We start from the raw sequence: 23,697 nt of genomic DNA, 5'->3' as shown, positions 1-23,697 counted from the left end.
ACAACACACATACTGTACACACTCTGACATTCTACTCAGGCACTTGGTATGTGAGAATTATGTAGAGTGCTGTACTCATCCACATACCACAATGAGGAAAAAACACACACACACACACACACACACACACACATTCTTCACACTGCATGATAAACAGGACCTGATGTTCCAAGAGCACCTGCAACCCATCCAACGTGCATCGCCTCCCTATTCAATGCAATGGGGACCCAATAACAAATAATCCATTCTGGAACATACTCTTCACAATCATCTTTAGTTTTAAATTGTGTTTTCATTTACAAGATATTTGTTTTGCGATCTTACACAGCAGCAGGAAGAACGGCGTGTGTGCCGAGTAAGCGAACAGTCCTTCTGGGAGACTAAATACAAAGCAGGGGGTGAGCAAAGTAATGGCAGACACAGGCCAGCCAGATCAGCAGGCACGATAACATTACCATACAGGGATATGGTCATATGCTAAAATATTAGGACCTATGGGGATGCGAACCAAAAATACTCAAGCAGCGAAGCAGAGGAACGAAATCGCCACCCAAGTCCATAATAACTCTCTTAGGGCGAGATGTACTAAGCCTGAAAAGTGATAACCCGGAGAGTGATAAACCACCAACCAATCAGCTCCTACCTGTTACTTTTCAAACACAGCCTGTAACATGGCAGACAGGAGCCGATTGGCTGGTGGTTTATCACTCTCCATTTTATCACTCTTCAAGCTTCATACATCTGGCCCTTATAGTCATTCCTCTAGACGGCTGCCTACACTCAGGTGCCAGGTCGCACACATTAGAATGCCAACCTAATAAGTTTGCCGCGCCTCGTTTAGGAGGTGCACATTTTGCTTTTACGCTGTGGAGAGACAGATCTAAGATCATGGGGCAGATATATGAAGCCTGGTGAAGTGGAAGGTGAAAACGCAGCAGCCAATCAGCTGCTATCTGTCATATTTTAAATCCAACCTCTAACTTGACAGCTAGGAGCCGATTGGCTGCTGTATTATCAGCTTCTGCTTCATCGCTTCACCAGGCTTAATACACCTGCCCTATAATTTCCAGATCATCACTGTCTCTGTGCACTTTTTTGCATGTATTTTTAGAAAGCTACAATGAAATTAGAGAAACACACCATTTCTGAATAATAATTCATTGGAATCTAAAGAGACAGTGCCGGCTCCACCAAGCCACCGCTTTGGGCTGCAGGGCCATTGTTACGCCACAATGCAGGTAGTTATGTGGTGAGAACCTGTTTCCACAGAGATGCCTGCACTTATCTGCGCATCCTGCATACTACCCACTGGAGACGGTGCATTCCCTCTCTCAGGAGCCACGCGTGGACAGCAACAGCGCAGAAACGCGTATGAAAGCCCAGCGAGCCAGAACCGGCTACTGAGTCATCCGGGCAATACAGCTAAAATATGCCGACTTATAATAAAAATGAAGCAAAACCGGTACTTATAGGTTAGTTGGGCGCACGTTATGCAGTTTGTGTAGTGGTGTATTGAGAATACCAATACACCACTATGCTGGCTACCTAAACTACGGAACTTACGCAAATGCTGTAAATTATGCAAATTACGTTACTGGAGCCCTGCTAACACATAAAGGATTATATGCCCACTATCCACGTCATAACCCCAGTGCCCACGTGGGCGTGGAGTCAATTCTAGAAAGTGTGGCGAGCGCAGCGAGCCGCTAATCCCGAAGCGTGGCGAGTCCCGCGAGGGGTCGTAAATACGCGTCCCCTCGCCACGCTTCGGGCTCGCCACACTTTCTAAGATTAACTCCACGCCCACGTGGACACTGGGGTTATGACGTGGATAGTGGGCATATGATTGTGTAAGTGCGTGTGTGATACTTACCATCCCGGCGGCTCCGGCACTTGGCTCCCCGCAGTCCCGGCCACCATGACAGGCCAGCATGTACGCTATTAGCGTAGTGCCGCTGGGGGAGCTGGGAAACCATGTGATGCTCCACTAGCAGTGACTACGCTAAATCACCTCCATTGCTCCCCGCCACCTACAGGTTTCGCCCCCGCCTGGTCGCCTCTGATTCCCCGCCACCAGCCCTGCCGCCTGGACAATGTAAGTTAACCCCCCCCACCCACGTCTGCCCGGCTGCCGCACAATCCCCGACCCCGTCTGCCCAGCAATGACTACGCTGATAACGTAGCCAAAGCTACGTTGTCAGCGTAGCGTAGCCGGGTGCCGGGCTAACATATAAGTACCGCAAAGCCAAATACTAGTGCAAGATCAGAAACAAATGCTGCTTTCCATTAAATCTGTAGCCACTTTAACAAGGTTTCATAGAAAATAAAAGGACATCATTACGTACAGGACAGGATTACGCTCAACCCTCCACGTAGTGTACAGAAAAGATCAGACCAATTATGGGATCATTACAGATCTTCCAAGTAGAAACGGAGATTCCACGGCCACAAAGACAAAATCCTCCTTCTACAGTTCCCCCATGGAGACAATGGCGTGTAAACCACACAATCACCAACTGCCCTCTACTTTGTACCACCAGACTTCCCCTTCCAGGAGAACAGACTAGGGGGCCGAAATGTGACTGGCATGCAGAACAATACTAAGGATGGCAGCCATCGATGGCGATACTGGATCCAACCATCGATAGTAAAAAATGTGATGGATAACCATCAATAGTTTTACCTATGGATAATCATCCATTTTCTTTGACTGTAGCCCCATGGCCAATCAGAATGTGGGGGTGGGGCTTCACGGGTGTGAGGAGGAGCTATGTGGAGTGTCGAAGGAGGGAAACCATCTGGTTCTTCCCCTATCAATGGCAAAAGTCTATGACATCGGCCATAAACCATCGATGGTCATCCCTAAACAATACTAGACAATTATGGCAAACGCAGCAGAAAACAGACAGCAGCAGCCACGGGCCGGCGTATGAAAGATCACGTGGTACTCACCATTGCTGGCCAGCCACTCCTCCACATTAAGTCCTTTCGGTAACGCTACCAGCATCAAGATATCGGCGTCGAGGATCCGGGCGGCTGTGTATCGCGGCTCCAAGTACAACTTCTCACTGTCTGCCGCTGCCGCCTTCTTTTTTATCCGATTGCTGCTGAAATAGAGAAAACGTGATTGGTTGGTTTAAAGTTGCATAATTCAGTTTATTGTAATCATTTTAAAGGAAAGGATTCCAAGCAGAGCAAGTACAGTCGGGTAAAGTTACTAAAAGGGTTTTCAAAATGGGATTCCGACTGTCGGAACGTTTTAGTTCCGTTTGGCAGGAACTTGACAGTCAGAAATGTATTTTCTGAGTGTCGGAAAGTCCGTGGGTGAAAACGGATGCAGATTATCGAAAAACGCCCGCAAATTCGACAATCCGCTGCCGTTTCCGACATAACAGATCCGACTTTAAAATAAGTCGGATCCGACACCATTCAATGCTGTCGGTGATGGCGGAACTGATTAGGCGAGTGCCGCCATCTTCACCGCCAGAAATATCGGCACAGAATGAGTACCGCCCATTGACCCGGAAATCGGCATCTTTTTACGTGGAAAAGGCCATTAATACGCAAATTTAGCGCCCATTTCTGCATATGGAGATTCTGCTTCTCAAACAGCCCAAACTGCACGGAGAGTCTGGCCAGTGCTTCGCTGCGATACACCAGGGTATGTTGGCTACATAAGCCTCCATAGGAGGAGACCCCGCCTCCCTGAGCACGCAATATTAACATCACTTCACACAAAGCACTGGCCCCCAGCTAACACCCAGCAGGATATCGATATAATAAATATACAAAGGGCCATGAGTCCAAATAACTGGTCAAGAGTATGGTTTTATTCTTTCTTGTCTGCATGACTACAACGCATCTTCTGTAAAGACACCGATCAGCAACCCGTCAGCATCTGGCCGGAGACCACATAAAAGCATCTTGTCGGTACACGCCAGGCAGTACAAAGGAGCGATCAACAGTAAAAGTGAACATCAGATTCATCAATACCACATACGCCTTAAATCACATGAACAAACACCGCTTGGAAGTTACCTGCCTATTATTCTATTTGATGAATGGTTTGGACAACACAGGAAATTACAGGTTACACCTCTGACTAGGTGCTAGCAGTGTCTGTCCTAGCATCACCCTAAACCAAAGCCACCCCCCTTCCTCCAGCTTCACAACTTAAAGATCCTCCTTGCACTTCTCTTCCTGCAATTATTCCCACATCTCCAATTAAGCTTTGGGAGGATCCTCTTGGAGCCTTTCCTAATAAATACAGTTTAGAAAGTGGTTTTACATTTAAACTCCGTGCCCTGTAATCACAATTATTCCTTAAGCAACTGCCGCCTACACCCCGGGAGACTCCCAATTTAAGGCGAGATCAGACGCAAGAGGCTAAGCAATTCTATAGTAAGTGCGTTCACCTACCCCTGAGGTGGGAGCAGAGAAGGCCCTGATGTCCTCATGACTCACATGCGTTCCTCTGCCCACTTTACGGTGTCTGTAGAGTCAAAGTTCACCTAGCTCTTCTCCTCATAACTCCCCCCTTTTATAACACCCAGAGGGTATGTATGAAAAGGAGGTGGGGCAAATGACTACCAATCAGGAACAAAATAAATTCAACAAAGAAAAATATAGATTTCAGTTCTGTCCCGGACCCTCATGTGTTTAATCCACATTCATTTATTAGGGATTAATGCGCCACCTAATGCTGTCACTATTTGCCAGTGACGTCACAATCTCACAACTGTACAGATAGAATGGCTGAGGTTTTATATTTAAATCATATACTGTTTACTCTGCGCTAAAATACACAATAAATGAACATCACAACTTAGTTTTCCCTGACAACCTCAGAAAAAATCCGGTTACCGCCCCCAGTCATCGGCTTCCTGTCAATCAACTTGCAAACAGCCAGCCAATAAAAAAAAAGGAAGCAGGATGTGCAATCGTTCGATTATCGCCCGGGTCTGAACAACCACCATTGTGTAATAGTCGAAATATCTAGTAACCCCAGGAACCAATTAGCTTTTATCAGTCCCACAAACTTATATCTATGGCGTCTGTTATTCCGATATATAGATTACTGCAGATTTGCGCTTTAATCTGAACAGGATTTCCACGGAGATGGCGTTCAATGCTATGTACAACGAACGTGGATAATTGGTTAAAATACTTTTTTTCTAGATCCATTAAAACCATCCCCATAGTTTGTAAACAAGTGGCTTAAGGGTTTGTGAAATAATTATTTCCTTGTCTATTGTCTAAGTGGTAGAACCAGCCAATGCTCAGAATGCCAACAGTCAACATTTTGGTGCCAAAAAGCTGGAACGGTATGTCCTTAATGTTGACATTCTGAATAATCAACATGGGCGTTCTGTCAACAGGAAAAATGGCAAGATTCACAGATATGTGAAAATGTTGACATCTCCAGAAAGTCGACAGCAGAATATCAACTGTTTAGCCTAACAATAACAAAACGTACGGTTGATATTTTATATGTCGTGTAAAGCCAATGTCGAATCCAGACCGGGCACCGTCCACGTAACTTAAATAGTGCCACCTGAAAGGGAAGCCATCTTGTCCCAAATAAAGCTATTGTTTTTGGAATAAGTTTCGCCCCTGTTTTTGCTATGCCATCATCACAGTGAAACATACATTCATTTTAATATCATGCTGTAAAACAACAACGTTGGTTTAATGTTCTAAACCAGCAGACTCTGGTTTTCTTGAAAAGAACTGGGATACGGGTATAAAGAATCAGATTACTAATACGTACTGTTTTCCCAGTAGTCTACCGACTGCTTGAAATACCATTGTGCCGCCTGGTTTGGGTGTTCTGCGCCGTTCTCCACCTTCCGCTCTGAGATCTGTGAAAGGGAATGCAAGGGAGACTGAGCGGGTATATTATCTGTCGTCTTAGCTCGCCTGGAGAACAATGCATGCAAATTACCAACCTGAAACTCTTCCCTGCCTGCAACGGAATATCCTGTTGTTATTATGTAGATTGCCTAGACAGCAACTCTACACCTCATCACGGGTACACACCGAGCAGTTACCGCAGGTCAGGATGGGACTAGTCTGACGTGTGAATAATCTGCGCACCAAACCAATATCCATTCAGAAGGATCTATGAACTCATGTAACCTATGCAATGCCAGTGCCCAGAGTACTTTTGATGCATTAGAGATGAGACAATAATGCACATTTGGAACAAAACTGTGGCGCTAGTTCCTGGCATAGGCTGCAACCTCAGGAATACCGTTTCTGTCCCCCAGATGAGTGGCACCCTCTGGGCAGCTGGTGTGTCAACTGTATTGTGAAAAAAGGCTGGGAAGCCATCTCAGAAGTCATGGTTATGGTTTTACGAAGCCCGAGACTAGTACGACGCTGCATAAGATGCTATAACAATATCAGAAATGTCTGCAAACGAAGAAACTTCTAAAACAGGAACTGAGACTAATCTGGTCACATGACCAGGACCAAACGCATAAGATTCCACGATATTCATAGTGAAGCTTATCAAATGAAGGAGATTCCCGATGGCTGCCATGGTTACAGCTCACGTGCAGCAGTTCTACTGAATAATGGGAAACACAAAATGATGTTTGGTTTTTAAATTATGGAATGAAAGAATGTGAATGCGGCGATTACAGAAACCAACAGACTGAAGCAGCTTTTGCAAAGCAGGATTCCTTATCAGGCTGCCAGCATGCTGGAACTGCACGCCATAATGTCCACTATCAATGTACAAATAAATGAATTACCTATATTGGTGGCCTGTCAGCTGGACAAGGCTATACTGTGGAAAAAACGACTTTGGAAGCGATCTATACTTAGCAAGGTATTTATTATTGACATGCAAAGCCTGCACAGGTTGTTAAGTATATACGTCCTGCATTTACATAAAGCAATGTAGAACACAGGAGAACCATCCTTGTATGGACAAGGTGCGATCTGTACATCGTTTGCCTTCTCGCACAGCCCCAAATGTACTAAGCTTTAAAAAGCGATAAAGTGGAGAGTGATTAAGCACCAGCCAATCAGCTCCTAACTGTCATTTTTAAAACCAACACAGCACAAGCATTCCCAACCACGGTCCTCAAGTCACACTAATGGTGCGTACACACTGGCTGATATAATCGATGAACCATCGGCCAGTGTGTACGAACAATATATCTGTGAACGGCGTTCTTCACAGCCGATGCCGATATATATACTGGTGAATTTGGCTGCGTGTACAGGCAATCTGCCGACCGCCCGTATAGCCGCTGGTGATTGACAGCTCAGTGGGCGGGTGCATACAAATGTGCTCGCCCATTTGTGATGTCAGCCCCGACAGATCGGGCAGCTTGTATGGAGAACGCACTGCCCGATCGGTCTGTAGATATATCTACCAGTGTGTGCCCAGCTGAATAGTCCAGGTTTTAGTGATATCCAGGCTTGAGAACAGGTGACTTATTCGTTCCACAGTTACTTATAACCACCTGTACTGAAGCCTGGATATCACTAAAACCTGCACTGTTGGTTGGCCTTGGGAACCGGGGTTGGGAATGCCTGCTGTAGCATGACATTTAGAAGCGGATTGGCTGATACTCTATCACTATCTACTTTATCAGCCAATCGGCTTCTAACCACCAACCTCATGACCTACATCAGAGGTAGCCAACTCCAGCCCTCGAGAGCTACCAACAGTTCACATTTTCCAGACAACCTAGCTGCTGCACAGCTGCACTCATTACTGACTAACACATTTTAAAAGATACACAGATGGAGCTAATTACTTCACTTGTGATTCTGTGAGGAGATCTGGAAAACATGCACTGTTGGTAGCTCTCGAGGACTGAAGTTGGCTACCCCAGGCCTACATCATCTGAAATGCTCTAATGTACTAACTATGTATGTACACCAGTGTATGTACATACCCCAGCTATTACAGTAACACCCCGGGTGCACGCTCCTGTTCTGTTATGAATGACTCCACTCCAAATAAATAAAAAACGACCAATATATTATGTACTAACTATGTATGTACACCAGTGTATGTACCCCAGCTATTACAGTAACACCCCGGGTGCACGCTCCTGTTCTGTTATGAATGACTCCACTCCAAATAAATAAAAAACGACCAATATATAATAAAATGCGCTCTTGTCCCGGATCACTGAGCAGCTGTAAAGTCCAGCTGTAAGGTGGGGAGAGCATCACCAGGGATTTTCTAATGGGACAATGTTGCCAAAATTGAAGGTAATGCAAGATATTTTGATAGTTACGAGCAAAATTGGCTAAACACTAAAGTTTCTCTTGAGGATTCGTAGATTAAATCCCACGTAACACATCCACTCATTTATTTGGGTAGATAGCATGGCCTAAGGAACAATGGAGCCCAAATCGGTAATAAAATAAAAAAAAGTCATTTTCTTTGTTTTTTTTGTGGAATGTTTTCATGATGTAACAATGTAAATCAGTAGGCAGAAGAGACTATTGCGTTACATATGATACTGGGTGGGATGGATGGTGTAATGGTTAGAATTACTGCCTCACAGCACTGAAGTCATGGGTTCAATTCCCACCATGGCCTCAACTGCATGGAGTCCGTATATTCTTACTGTGCTTATGTGAGTGGGTTTTCATAGGGTGTTTGTGTGGGTTTCCAGAGGGGACTCCAGTTTTCTCCCACAATCCAAAAATATACTGGAGGTTAACTGGTTAATAATAAATGAAGTCTACAACTATTTCTCTGGCACAACTAATTCTGAAGCCAGGTCAAGGTGCTAGGATGAAAGGCAATGCTAGCCATAGGCTTGTGCCACCTAACAGTTTTTCGTGGTAGAACCAGACTTTATTTTTGTTGCTTTTTTTAACAAACCTTCTAAATAAAACAAGCGAAGAGATGTAGCAACCAGAACTGGAGGGGTAACAATCCAGCAGCAATAACATAAAATAACCTACACCTTTGTAAAACACAATTAAAAACCGTGTGTCTAACTCCGTGATGGCTAACCTTGACACTCCAGCTGTTAAACTACACATCCCAGCATGCCCTGCATCCGTTTTAGCCTGGTCAAATAGTAAAACTGCAGCAGAGCATGCCAACCCCTCTGGTCCCTTCTCCTCGTTCGTTTTAATTTCATTCTACATACAGCCTTTGCTGCAGGGATAGAATATAGCACTTTAGCATAGGACTGTGTACTGCGGAAAAATACTGTGCACTTTCTGGACTTATTCAAGTTCCTGCCTGGTGGCATTTGTCTTTCTAAAACATGGAAGCCAGAGATACAACTCCCAGGAGGTTCTGCAGAATCTGAGGCAATTCCTGGCTACACCAGACAGAGTACCCCATCAATCCCAAACTAGAACGTGTCAACCCTAAACTGCGTATTACCATGCCATATAATCAAGAGGAAAATACGTTGCAAATTCTGTGTAATGGAAAATGTGGATAAGGTTTCCAGTTTTTTTTTTTTTTTTTACGGGTTTAAAAAAAATAACCCTACAGTGCGGTAGCGTAGAACAGAAACACACATATCTCCTCTATTATATAACACAGGGTTATTGTTGCTATATTATATTTTCTAGGTATTCTGTTCTGTGCAAATGTTAGGAAATGATAGCAAAGGCCCAGTCCTAGCTGCTAGGTAGTGTTGTGTTATGTACAGGAGCGTGCGCTACTTACTGAAGATAAGGGTGTCTGATAATATTCTGTTTATCGTGAAAAGCCGATCAATCAATTAAATAGTTCATTCAGCCTGAAAAGGTTATCAGATAAGTGTAGTCCAGGGGACTGGCACATAACCTTTCAAGGACACAATGATTTTAGGCCTTTACTCTGCTTTCTCTCCTTGTGTTCTGCGCCCTTCTCACACCTTATGAACGTCAGCAATGTTTACCTAGAATAAAAAGCACAGTTCCTGCTCGTCCAGTGACTTGAGAGCAGTTCCGCATTCAGGGGCTCTCTCAGCATGCAGACGGGTGTACATTGCATTGAGTTGTGACAAGTTTGGAATAAAAAGTTACTTTTTGTACCGTGCGAGGCATAGGAGAGCGCATCGCCTCGCTCGGTATACAAAATGTACCATGTATGGGCACCTTTAAGCCCCCCATACAATTATACGATTTGGGCACTTTTCACCCGATTTTGACGCATCGGGTCGAGAAATCGGGTGAGAAGTGGGCAAATTGTATGTGCGGATCCATAGATTCTGATTTGCGCATCGGAGCCAGAGATCGCATGGGATGCATGTAGAATTTGTGAAATCCCGCAGGATACATTGGGCACGCACTATTCCGGGGGGGGGGGGGGGGGCAGCGAGCTGAAAGCGGGGTAGTGAGCGTAAGTCTAGCATGTATATGTGGTATGGATAATAGATTACAACGGTCACTAGGGTAGGGGGCACATGTGAAGTCAGATATTATCTATAATAAGCTTTATAATGTGTGTATTATATAAATAATATTTATTATATTGGGACAGTCCAGTGGCACAGTGTTCAGTATTGCTGCCTCCCATTGGTCGGCCATGAGTTTAAGTAGGAGGAAGGCCGCCACTGTTTCCGAGGAAAGGAAGAAGCCTATACAAACATGCCCGTCTAGTAAATGACATAAGGGAAGGCCTGTGCTCGGTTCCATTACCTGTGCACAGGATGTGGAAACAGGAACGCATTAGCGCCATTTTGCCTTGACCGGGGCAGCTCACCTAACGCTAAGTACATATCAGTAGCATCAGATGCAATTAGAAGGACCCACTTGCATGCCAGAAGACACTCGACTACAATTATTGTTGGAAATAACAGGTTTCCATGACAAGCTAATGACGTCTATCCGTATTCGCTTCCTTTCCTGCGACCAGGGCCGGTACAATGTCATCAATGCAATCACGCAGAAATCAGACTGATGATTGAATAAGGAAGTGGCCACTGTGGGGATGATTACTGGCACCATCGGAAAACAGAAGTCCAGGCTCTCATGGAATATAACGCGGTGTCCTTTACTTCCCTGTATTAACCCTATTTATAGGGAACACTCTGCTTGCGGGTTTTAGGGCAAGTAGTGAAGACCTCTTCCATAAGCAGCGTCCACACACCAAATAACACCTTGCTGCGTTTTGGCAACCTGAAGCACTGCGGCTATTTTGGAACTGTAAGCCCCAGCATGCCCTGAGACTTTGGGATTTGTACTGTAGTTCCCCAGTAGTTGCAGAGCTCCAATACTGAGTGCGCAAATAGCTTCCTAGAGGGATTGTACGGTCGTAAGGCCGACACATTAAGTCGACATGCGTTGGGTCAACCACTGATGGTCGACAGGGTTGGAAGGTTGACAAGCATTCGGTCGACAGTCAAAATGGTGACATGAGTTTTTAGGGGGGGGGTGTTTATAAATTTTTTGAGCTGACAGGCAGTATTTCATCCCCTACCATCCACTAGGGTGCGGATGGAGAATAGAATAGTGCCAGGAACACAGTGAGGGGACACCTTGACGGTGTCCATGTCGGCATGCGGGACAAAAACCTCATGTCGACCTTTTGACTGTTGACCTAGCCATTGTTAACCTATAACCCTGTCGATCTTAACCATGTCGACCTTATATGGGTCAACTCAATGAGCCATACCTGACGCTGTGGCAAGGAGCTTTTCTGTAGGGGTAAATATCCTTAACTGTAAGGATTCTGGGATGTTTACTTTGCAAGTTAAAATAACAAACTCACAGGAACAAAATAACAAAACAAGAGAATCCAGCATTAGAGATAAAGGCCGAGGGATACCCGATCGCGGACTCTCCGCAGGCTGGTGTCGGGTAGTAAATGGCACAGTTTCCCAGGTCTGACGTCCAGCCCACACAATTTCACATTAAGCTTTGAAAGTAATGTGACAGTGCGGGGAAACACTGTACAACTGCACTGCTGCCGTTCATTAATAAATGGGAAAACATTTCCCAGGCACAAAATGTACTTTGTGGAACTGCCTGGAGTAACAGCTCATGAGAGGCCAAGAGCTGTGCAAGCGCCAATCAAAGTCCCTAGGACTAGGGATCGTCGCAATATACGTGCACTCTGCATGTTGGGTTCTGCTGCGTGTTTAACGACTGCGTACAAACATTTGCATTTGGGATTAAGACGAGCAGTCATCCCCATGTGACTTTTTAAAAAGTTAAGGAAGCGGAACACAATGAAACTCGGCCCCCGGGCAAATTATCCCCACTGCTCCGGTTCAATCACCTTCTATCAAGGTGCTAAATTATGGGAAAATGAGCATTTTAAGTAAAGGAAACGGGGTGGGGAAGAGAGGGAAAAGCAGGGCACTACTGGCACCTGCTAGGTGTACATAGTAAAAAGGCAATTTATCAAAAGGACCATTCAGCCCCTAACTGCCATGTTACACATTGTTATACAAATGACAGATAGGAGCTGGTTGGTTGGTACAGTATTACTGATTTGTCGAGCCCGATGTCCATCTGGCAAGTTGAACCTATTGCTGCATTTGTTGCAGCTCTCAACTGATCGGTATGAGGCAGCGTTTCCAGCTGTTTACGGAGTTTCCACAGCATTGAATATTTTGGAAAACCTCCACTTGCCCCATGTATTAGGCCTCAACCCAATGCAATTACAACATGTATGATGGTGCTTATAGGTATAGCCCATACCCACAAGGCTTTGCACATCCAGGTGGGAAAAAAAGTATTGCAGACCTGCCCCCCCCCCCCCTCCCCTCTCTCTAGACGCAGCCTGCAACACCTACAGGCGTTCACCACAAATAGGTGCGCTGGCCAGTGGCGTCATCTGCTCCTCCAACTCGTCACCTCCACCAACATACACAATAAGAGGAAAGAACATGCATTGGGTGGACCACTAAAGGCTGGCAGGGCTTAGATCGACACAGGCATTAGGTAGACAATGAAAAGGTCGACAGTCAAAGGTCAAAGTGAGTTTTTACGTTTTTGTCCTGTGGACACGTCTAAGTGCACCGCGTCACACTATTTTATTATCCCACCATGCCGTAGTGGATGAAATACCTCCTGTAGGAACATGAAGGCTCAAATAAACAAACTCAGGACAACCTTGCTATTGTCGACCATCCAACCCTGTCGGTCTATTTAAGGTGTCAACCTACTGTAGTGACCGTATCTCAGAACCACACGAGGAGACGTGTTATTTTCCAGGTGAATACACACAAGACATGCACGAGTTCTCTCCCTACTCAGCCATTACTACAGCGGTACATATATACAATGCCCTAGCGTATCACATGGCACAGTGCCAGCCAATACCCATGTAAACACAACATATCCGGGCGACTTACGCGGCATATGTCATTATTGTTTATCCAAGACCGCTGCTGTAAACTAATTCTGTACTCCAGCCAAAGGAAGTTACAAAATACCTCGTTACTATCTCCGCAGACATGAGACTAATTCATAGGACGCCTACATTGAAGTCACCCGTAGAGCGACGAGTGTACAGTTACTGCTGTTCTCCCAGGGATGAAAATATGGTTTTCACAGAAGGGTTGTGTGCACTCGCTCTACAGTGTCCCCACACGCGGGTGGCGTAGCAGATGGCTGACTGGCACATGCACAGACGTGCTGCATGAAGGATGGAATGCCAATCAGACAGCCACTGGCGTATCCATCTCACTGCTTCCTGTTACAACCTGCCCGAGAGTCACCAGGTGAGGCTGCTCAGAAATGCAGCTGGTATGAGGAGACCGCAGGACGATAGATCATTGGGTGACAACAGCCAGTCACATACTGAACTTGTACTCAGTATGCTGGAGAATCAGAATACAAAAGGATACAAGAGGCGAACACAAAAGAACAGATGAGGTCCCTTGACCGGAGAGCTGACAATCTACCAGCTGAAATAATTGCATCAGATCATAAAATATTTTGCCCTACTACAGTTTACTGACCCCCCCCAGCAGGACTGTACATACCGGGTACAATAAATGTTATGTACACACACCTACGAACACCACAAAGCTATAGAATACACACATACTATGCCAAAAGTGCGTCCGGTTATAAACATAGAAACCCAAAGACACTTTCAGGGGTGGCTGGAGTAATAATGGGAAGGGAGAACAAGCGGATCTGGAGTCAGGGTGGGGGTAACCCTTACACTTGTCAACTTATTGTCTCAACAAATTGAACCTGATTGACTCAAGATTTATCCTATGTGCAGGAGGTTCAATCTCTTCCAATCTCTTGGTTATACCCAATGGCACAGGATTGTGGATTGTGTCCTACACATCAGGCACATAAGATTTTGTCAGACGGCACAGCAGATCTTGTCAGATAAATTGACTCAAATCTCACAAAATCTCACAAGTGTAAGGGGCCCTTAAGGGTGATCTTTCCATCAGAGCAGCAACCTATCCCATAGTGCAGTACAACACTGGGAATAGGCTACAGCTGTGCACTACACTGTCAGGGGCCACAGCACACACTATAATATACACTAGTAACCATGTTATACACCACAATACAGTACACGCAAAGTATTACACAACAGCACACAAAAGGGTTCACTAACAAACAGAGTGTACAACACACACTATATGCCAGAACATATGCAGTACACAAGGTATACACCAGCACACACCCACACAGTATACATTGCAACATAAAATGTAAACAAGGTATAGACCAGTACACAAGGCGTACACCAGCACACACACACCAGCACACAAGGTGTACACCAGCACACACACACACACCAGTACACAAGGTGTACACCAGCACACACACACACACACACACCAGTACACAAGGTGTACACCAGCACACACACACACACACACACACACACACACACACCAGTACACAAGGTGTACACCAGCACACACACCAGTACACAAGGTGTACACCAGCACACACACCAGTACACAAGGTGTACACCAGCACACACACCAGTACACAAGGTGTACACCAGCACACACACACACACACACACACACACACACCAGTACACAAGGTGTACACCAGCACACACACACCAGTACACAAGGTGTACACCAGCACACACACACACACACACACACACACACCAGTACACAAGGTGTACACCAGCACACACACCAGTACACAAGGTGTACACCAGCACACACACCAGTACACAAGGTGTACACCAGCACACACACCAGTACACAAGGTGTACACCAGCACACACACACACACACACACACCAGTACACAAGGTGTACACCAGCACACACACACCAGTACACAAGGTGTACACCAGCACACACACACACACACACACACCAGTACACAAGGTGTACACCAGCACACACACACCAGTACACAAGGTGTACACCAGCACACACACACACACACCAGTACACAAGGTGTACACCAGCACACACACACACACACACACCAGTACACAAGGTGTACACCAGCACACACACACACACCAGTACACAAGGTGTACACCAGCACACACACACACACACACCAGTACACAAGGTGTACACCAGCACACACACACACACACCAGTACACAAGGTGTACACCAGCACACACACACACCAGTACACAAGGTGTTCACCAGCGCACACACACACACCAGTACACAAGGTGTACACCAGCACACACACCAGTACACAAGGCGTACACCAGCACACAAGGTATACACCAGCACACACATAAGTACACAAAATGTATACACCAGCACTCCCAGTATACACCAGCACTCCCAGTATACACCAGCACTCCCAGTATACACCAGCACTCCCAGTATACACCAGCACTCCCAGACCAGCATACAGCAGCTGTGTACAAGGGATGAGGCTAGAGAGCAGCTTTCCCCGGATAGAACAGGGCCCGCAGTGTGGGACAGCGGCAGGGAAGTCAGTGTGTGCTCACCTCCTGTGCTCTGTGCCCCGTGTCCTGCTCCTCCTGTGCCCCGTGTCCTGCTCCTCCTGTGCCCCGGGCTTCCCGCTGCACGCACTGGCTCAGTCTGCAACTTCTGCGGCTTCTCGGGAGCTCAGCCTCAGTGTCAGACAAAAGAGGGAGAAAACCTGCCCGACCGGATCGTGTTCCAGCCCGGTCCTCCCCCTTTCCCATCCCAGCCACACACAGCCCGGCCTGCCCGCACTGCCTGGTCTCACCCCCGGGCCAATCACAGGCTGGAGGGGAGGGCCTGTCCTATGGCAACCGAGGAAGCATTGTCATTATGTCACCTCCACCCGCAGCAGCAGCGGCTTCCTCCATCCTGCATGTGCTGCTGGGGTAGTGCCAGGTGCATGCAGGGGTACTAGTACCAGGTGTAAGGGTAGTACCAGGTGCATGCAGGGGTACTAGTACCAGGTGTAAGGGTAGTGCCAGGTGCATGCAGGGGTAATAGTACCAGGTGTAAGGGTAGTACCAGGTATAATGGTAGTACCAGGGGTAAGGATAGTGCCAGGTGCATGCAGGGTTACTAGTACCAGGTGTAAGGGTAGTACCAGGTGCAGGGGTACTAGTACCAGGTGTAAGGGTAGTACCAGGGGTAAGGGTAGTGCCAGGTGCATGCAGGGTTACTAGTACCAGGTGTAAGGGTAGTACCAGGTGCAGGGGTACTAGTACCAGGTGTAAGGGTAGTACCAGGTGCAGGGGTACTAGTACCAGGGGTAAGGGTACTACCAGGTGCAGGGGTACTAGTACCAGGTGTAAGGGTAGTGCCAGGTGCAGGGGTACTAGTACCAGGTGTAAGGGTAGTACCAGGTGCAGGGGTACTAGTACCAGGTGTAAGGGTAGTACCAGGTGCAGGGGTACTAGTACCAGGTGCAGGGGTACTAGTACCAGGTGTAAGGGTAGTGCCAGGTGCAGGGGTACTAGTACCAGGGGTAAGGGTAGTACCAGGTGCAGGGGTACTAGTACTAGTACCAGGTGTAAGGGTAGTGCCAGGTGCATGCAGGTACCAGATGTAATCTTAGTACCAGGTGTAAGGGTAGTACCAGGTGCAGGGGTATTATTAGGAACATGGTTATTACCAAGCGCAGGGGTATTATCAGGAGCTGGGGTAGTACCAGGTGCAGGGGGCTAGTATACTGGAAGCAGGGGTATTATCAGGAACATGGTTATTACAAGGCGCAGGGGGGCTAGTATACTGGAAGCAGGAGTATTATCAGGAGCAGGGGTAGTACCAAGTGCAGGGGGGTTAGTACCAGGTGCATGGGTAGTGCTTAGAATCTCAAAACATCTGTCAACATTTCAACAATGTCAACATCATATTTGTCAATACTGTGGTGTCAACATGAATGTCAACCTTTTGACCATATCCCGTATCAGTGGCCTATTCATCAAAATGGTCTGAAATTAATGATTCTCCATAACTTAGAGCAAATCTGCTTCAGGCTGATATATAGGAATTGTTATTGGGGCAGCTCACGCTGACAAGGAGACTTGGCACGCACTGAATGAGGACTGAGCAAGGACTGGGCTAGGACTTCCAGTGCCGGCTCAATTTAAAGTAAATAAATAAATACATTTCCTAAACAATAGAAAAAATATATATTTATTTTCCAATAGAAAAAAAATGCCAACTTTTACATAATCGTTCCATTAGTTGCCCCAGAGAGGGCACTGCCAATTGTGGCCAGTGACGCAGGTAGTCACTGATAAACAACAAAAATCCCAAATTAAGGCATTGTGAAGGGAATACCCCTTTCAGACAGAAAAGTCTGAAAATCCTGGCAAGTACACGGCATTTCAAATGCCATGTCATTTTGCCGGGAGCAGCCTGACCCCCTTCACACAGAACAACAAATGACCAGGTTGAAAATTTCTACCCGGTAATTTGCTGAATAATGCCATGTTTTCACTGCGAGTGGGAAATACACAGCTTTTACCCAGCATGAAAATGCCGGGGACTACAGGGACGGACCCCTGTTCTCACTGCAAGGCAAATTCCCAGGTGAAGAAGTTCTACCCGGTAATTTGCCTTTTAACACGGGTTTTTATGCAGTGAAAACGGGTCAACCCGTGTCTGCATACTCGGATCTCAAACACGGGTAAAAAGAAGGGTTTTTCCCATGTATGAGATCCGGGTATGCGACCCATTCACACTGCAGAAAAACCTGTGTTAAAAGGCAAATTTCCGGGTCTACATGCTAGACCCCGGGAATTTGCCTGCAGTGAGAACTTAGTATAACAGGGGTATTTCGTCTGTGTGAAAGGGTCAACACGGGTCATAAATCCCTGGAATTGACCAGGGTCGGAGACACGGGATTTACAACACGGGTGTGCCCTTTCACACAAAAAAAGGACCTGTGTAATACCCCATTCTCACTGCAGCAGAAACCCGGGTTTTTGCCAGGGCAAGCAGTAATTTCCTGTGTCCTGTCTCAGTGTGAACGGGTGTGAGTGAAATTCCCGGGTGTAATGCCCCAGGAATTACACACAGGTTTATTGCAGGATTATTCCTGGGTAATACACTGGTGTATGGCAGTGTGAACAGGCTACACCCGGGTTTTTCTCACAAGATGCAAAAAAGCAAGCTCAATGCATTGCTCAAAACTGCTTTTTAAACAGCCAATCAAAGATACTTTTTCAACAGCCAATCAAAGCTGCTCTTAGATTCCACACACTTGTTGGCAGGCAGACCAGGGGAAGCAGTGTGAATGGGGCAGACACGGGAATTTCCCTGGTCTAAGGTGCAGTATGGGGTCTGTAGAGCTGATATGCTCTAGTCTATGCCCTGCCAAAAACCTGGCAACAAAAACCCGGGTATTTGCAAGGGAGGCAATGAGAACATGGTATTATTCACAAAATTACCAGGTAGTACTGCTTCACCAGATAATTTCGTTTTCTGTCTGAATGGGGTATCAGTTTTGTTTAACCCTGTGCTGGCTCACCGTGGACAATCTTCCCACCTTGCACTATTATAATCCACCCCGGCACATAAATTATACGAGCGGAAGTCTTTTTATTGCATCTGCCCATTAGCTATAAATACCTGTAAATTGCATCCTGTTCTGAACCCATTTCTTTTACGACACTTGTTAATCCTGAAAGAGATATACATGCAGGGTTATTTGGGGTGTGTAACTGCACAGTAACCTATTGAGACCAATCACGCATTTCCTTTGACTGAGCTGGTGTTAGGTGGGGGATGAAGCACCTGTCTGGGGCTCAGCAGATATCCTGGCCATCCAAAACGTTCCCAGAGGAGCATTGCGTGACTGGAGCATGACACCATGACATCACATTGACTCACCCACACTCCCAAAGGCCCCTTGATGTCATTGTATAGAATAAAAAAATGTGTAAAGGAGGGGGGGCAGCTGGGAGACACCCCACTCACCCTAGAATAGACACTGCGTCTATTCCTGCACAGCGTCTATTCCTGCAGCCAGGGGGGTTGGGGGCATAGCCAGTAGCTCACGGAGCTGCTGGGCTTGCCCCCACAGCGGCTAAAACGGGGCGTGGTCTTGAAGCAGTGCCACCAGTACAGGTCACACTTCATTCCCGCTAGGCCACGCCCCCAACATTTTGGCATTGTCCCTCCTTGGATGTATCATGTTTAAGGCGCGATTTGGGCCCGATTTCACCCGATATACTACGCGATTTGGGCCCGATTTCACCCGATTCTGGAGGATCGGCTGAGAAATCGGGGGAAATAGCACAAATTGGGTAGTGTATGACATTCAATCTGGTCCGATGAGCGGTCCTTGCGCATCAGATCAGATCCGGAGGTAGGACGGTCTACACGTAAGATAAATCTTATGTGCAGCCGTCAGTGCGGCAGGGAGCGAGGTCCGGGGGAGCGGGGCCCTGGTGTGGCTGGGGGACTGGAGAGCAAGGTTCATGGGATCTACAAGCGGATTAGCGATAGGAGAGCAGGGTACGGGGTAGTGGGGACCGGGGACCTGAGAGCAGGGTCCGGGGAAGCTGCAGGGGAAGTAGCGGCAGGAGAGCAGGGTCCGGGGTAGCTGCCGGAAGAATAGAAAAAATCTTATTCAAAAGACTGGGCGGCCGCTGATTGGCTGAGAGCTCAGCCAATCAGCGGCCGCCCAGTCTTTTGAATAGATTTTTTTTCTATTCTACTGCCGCTACCCCGGACCCTGCTCTCTGGTCTCTGCTCCCCACCTGCCGCTACCCCGGACTCTGCTCTCCTACCGCTACCCCGAGTTACATGTCATAAATCGCATCCAATTATCACATGTACAAAATGGTACATCAAGTGCCAAATCTTATCAAGCTCTCCCTGCCAGGGGAGCTGCCAGGGGAGCTCAGGGGAAATCGGGCCCGGCGTGCCCTCAGAACAAGTCGGCCAAATGTATGGGGGCCTTAGAGGTATCAGTTTGGGAGATTAGGAAACGTGTCTTATGAGCAATGTAAACAGCGTGACTGTACATAATTAAAATTTTCCTGTCATATCAAAAGTGATAGTGGAATGTGAGTGCAGGTACACACTGACTGCACGTCCTGTACATAGTCACACACAGTCCCAGGTATGTGCTCACACATTCAGCGGCCTGGCACACAGTGGTTGTAATGTCATATTTGTGCACATGCCAATCTGTAAACAGTGTGGAGACGCAGCATGATCCGGTTGTGTAACCGCAGAGCGTCACCCCAATCACGGCAGCTGTGTCAGGTCAGTGCTGTGAAACCAATTTCATTCTCACCCCCAGGAAACAGACAAGGCGTCGCTGATTACAGCTGGAATGTACACACTGTGCGCTGCTGCAGATATCTGTGTATTTATTAAAAACGACTAACCAGAACGTCAACATTTAGGAGCAACTTAACAGTCAGGTCAATTGCACCTTTTTGCTTGTTTCAAGTGTTGACCTTGCGCAGGTTGACCAGCATCTATTCACGACAAGCAGGGGGACAGGGGGTATGGGCAGCAGCTCACAGAGCTCTGACCATGCCCCCAAGTCAGCAAAATGGGGGCTTGGTCTTGTAGAAGCATCAACCCCCTGAAGTCAAGCACCTTTCTAATAGGCCACAATCCCTTATAGGCCAGGAGTACCGATCAGTACATCTTTAAAGTTGGGAGGTGGGTGGGGGCGTGACTTGTCATCATTCTGTCCTGCCCCCCTTTAGTCCCATTCCTGTAAATACTGTCATTAGCGGGTTTTCGGGGAGGGGGTGGTATGAAATTATGCTATTTGTGTCATTTTAGCCCCACACCCTCATCGAAGAACCGTGAACACCGGTATTTGAACGGCAGAGGGAGGGGGTGTGGGGGGCTGATGCGGGAGCCCAGCTAAGTGCAGGAGGCATGCCCACCCTTCCGGGGGGCCGGGAGGGGATCTGATTTTTGGGACCCTTCCGGCCATTCCAAGAGGGTAGGTAAGTATGGCTAATATACCCCACCCATTGTTGTGTCATGGGGGCACACACAATGAAAATACACACTAGAGAACAAAAGAGGCCAAGGAACATGGAGCCAGATGTACTATGCCTTGAAGAGTGATAAAGTAGAGAAGGATAAACCAACAATCAATCAGCTCCTTTCATTTTTCAAACACAGCCTGTAACATGACAGGTAGGAGCTGATTGGCTGGCTGTTTATCACTCTTCATTTGTTCACTTTCCAAGCTTATGCTGGGTACACACCAGGACGACTAGGGCCCGATCCCCTCAATCTAGATCCAATTCCGACCAATTGGATGTAGATTGTGTGGTGATTGGGCCCTTTTCTGTCCTGGTGTGGACCGATACCGATCAGATGCGCGGTCCCGCGGGTCGGTCGGTCGTTATTCAGATCCTACCTGCTGCAGGTAGGATCTGAATAATGACCATACTGCCGGGTGCGGGTCGCCATCGGATCGGACCCGCTCACGGTGCACATCGTGAGCGGGTCGTGCCCCCCCGCATCATCGTGAGCGGGTCTGAAGAAACACTGACGACCCGCTCACAATGTGCATCGTGAGCGGGTCGTCGTGGTGTGTACCCTACATTAGTGCATCTGGCGCAGGGAGGGCACAAGCCGGTGACCTGAGAGATGGAAATGTCTCTGGAGGTGCAAGCAAAGCACGCTACATCATATCACCTGCAACAACATCGTCCGGCTGAGTGGCCCAGGAAGTCAAGCAAGTTGACCGCCTCAGCTCCATCCAAGATGCCAGGGAATCTGAATCAGCATATGGAGAGCTTGGCACTCCCACAAAATGGAGGAGATGTGTTTGATTTGTGGAACGGCTGCCATCGTTCATTGTATATTCAATCCTATGGCAATAAAGAGCAGGACCCTTGCTCCTCATGTGCTTTTCTTAAAATTCCCGGAAGGCTGACACAACTGTGAGGCCTCCTTTAAGGGAAAGGGGATATGGGGATAGACCAGTGCACAGGTGTGAATTAAGACAGTAAGGTTGAGTATGTTCAAATCCACAATACAGTAGAGATACAGACACAAGTTAAAAGACTTGCTACAATTAGAGATGTGGAGGTGCTCCCTAGAGAGTAAACATAGGGTATTTGGAAAAAAGAGAAGGGAAAGACTCTCTTTTTGTCGGGGCACTCTTTATACAGTAATTTGTACTATTATACGAAAAAGTTTATGGATCATTTGTTTAAGGGGGACTCAGTAGGTTCCTCAATTATGCATAATCTGTTTGGATTAGTAGTACATTTTTGACATGTTCAGGGATTTCACCCTGATGTGAGTAATGTTTTTACTAAAATTTATCTTTTAATTAGTATTTCTTTAAAATAAGCACTAGACATGGACACACAAACAAATAACGTGAAAAAGATACATGTAACCCACAAGTTACAGGTATTCGTGGGATAGACTCCCTTTGATAGACATTCAGGGGATACGCTCCTTCTGACACATGTGAGTCTAATATTCCCACACACTTAAAACAATCTATAAACTTTTTCGTATAATAGTACAAATTACTGTATAAAGAGTGCCCCGACAAAAAGAGAGTCTTTCCCTTCTCTTTTTTTCCAAATACAACTGTGAGGCCACCTGTCAGTCAGTGATTGACATGGCCCTGTCCAGAATAGTGGCCCCGCCCCCCTCCTGTCTCCCACACAAACAACTTTAGCTTGGCCTCAGAGCAGAGTACCCAACATTGCAAATACTCATCTATATCCATTGTGACATCTGTTGCAGGGACAGCAGTGGCTGCTACCTGGGGGTGTAACAAATTCTGGGGTGTTTCTGTGCTCCACTGGGAGAAGGGTGGGGATCAGTGGCGGCTCCTGCTATTGGGCTGCAGGACTGCAGCCCCTCCAGTGAAAACCAGGAGGTTTCCAGTGTAAAACAGACAGCCAGCATCAGAGCTCCGGTCTGCGCACGCACTTTCGCGATCACAGGTGCGGTTGCACATGAGGGGGGTGCGCATTCTAACTGTGGGGGGAGGGGGTATGAGGGATCTTCCTCTGGAGCTCTCTATGTCACATGATCATCGACCATCGATGATTAGAAATCATTGATGGTTTATGTCCGATGTCAAATAGTTTTGCCATCAATGGGGGAGAACCAGATGGTTTCCCACCATCGATGAGAAGCTCAAACGAATAGTTTTGTTTTTTCTTTTCACCACGAAGCCGGGACATGGAGCTTAGCTCCGCCCCCCGACACCTGTGAAAGCCTGACCCCTGTATTTTGATTGGCCCATAGGCCAATCAAAGAAGATGGATGACCATCGATATGTAAAAACATCAAGGGTCATCCATTGACTATAAATACACTATCGATGGTCAGATGCAATTTTGCCATTGATGGCAACCATCAATTTCAAAGGCAGCGATGGCCATCCCT

General features: G+C 47.0%; 1 protein-coding gene across 4 annotated transcripts in view; it reads right to left on the bottom strand.

Moving 5' to 3' along the window:
- LOC146042317 (MOB kinase activator 2-like) overlaps positions 1-16,067 on the bottom strand; it is a 31,243-nt gene extending 15,176 nt beyond the window's left edge. The window contains exons 1-3 of one of the 4 annotated variants that reach the window (XM_083162278.1): positions 15,852-16,067; positions 5,771-5,861; positions 2,953-3,107 (exon numbers count right to left, since the gene is read on the bottom strand). In XM_083162278.1, coding sequence (XP_083018404.1) covers positions 2,953-3,107; positions 5,771-5,808 — 193 coding nt within the window. In that variant the 5' untranslated portion in view covers positions 5,809-5,861; positions 15,852-16,067. Of the gene's footprint in view, positions 1-2,952; positions 3,108-5,770; positions 5,862-5,948; positions 6,049-15,851 lie in introns of those variants that run through there. The other 3 variants (XM_083162280.1, XM_083162279.1, XM_083162281.1) reach the window with 3 other exon arrangements.
- Positions 16,068-23,697: the final 7,630 nt, after the last annotated feature.

Source organism: Crinia signifera, chromosome 19 (assembly GCF_055691185.1).
Source record: "Crinia signifera chromosome 19, ASM5569118v1, whole genome shotgun sequence".
Classification (NCBI taxonomy): domain Eukaryota; kingdom Metazoa; phylum Chordata; class Amphibia; order Anura; family Myobatrachidae; genus Crinia; species Crinia signifera.
Note: the sequence above shows the minus strand (reverse complement) of the source record. Positions and strands in the feature narration are given on the sequence as shown.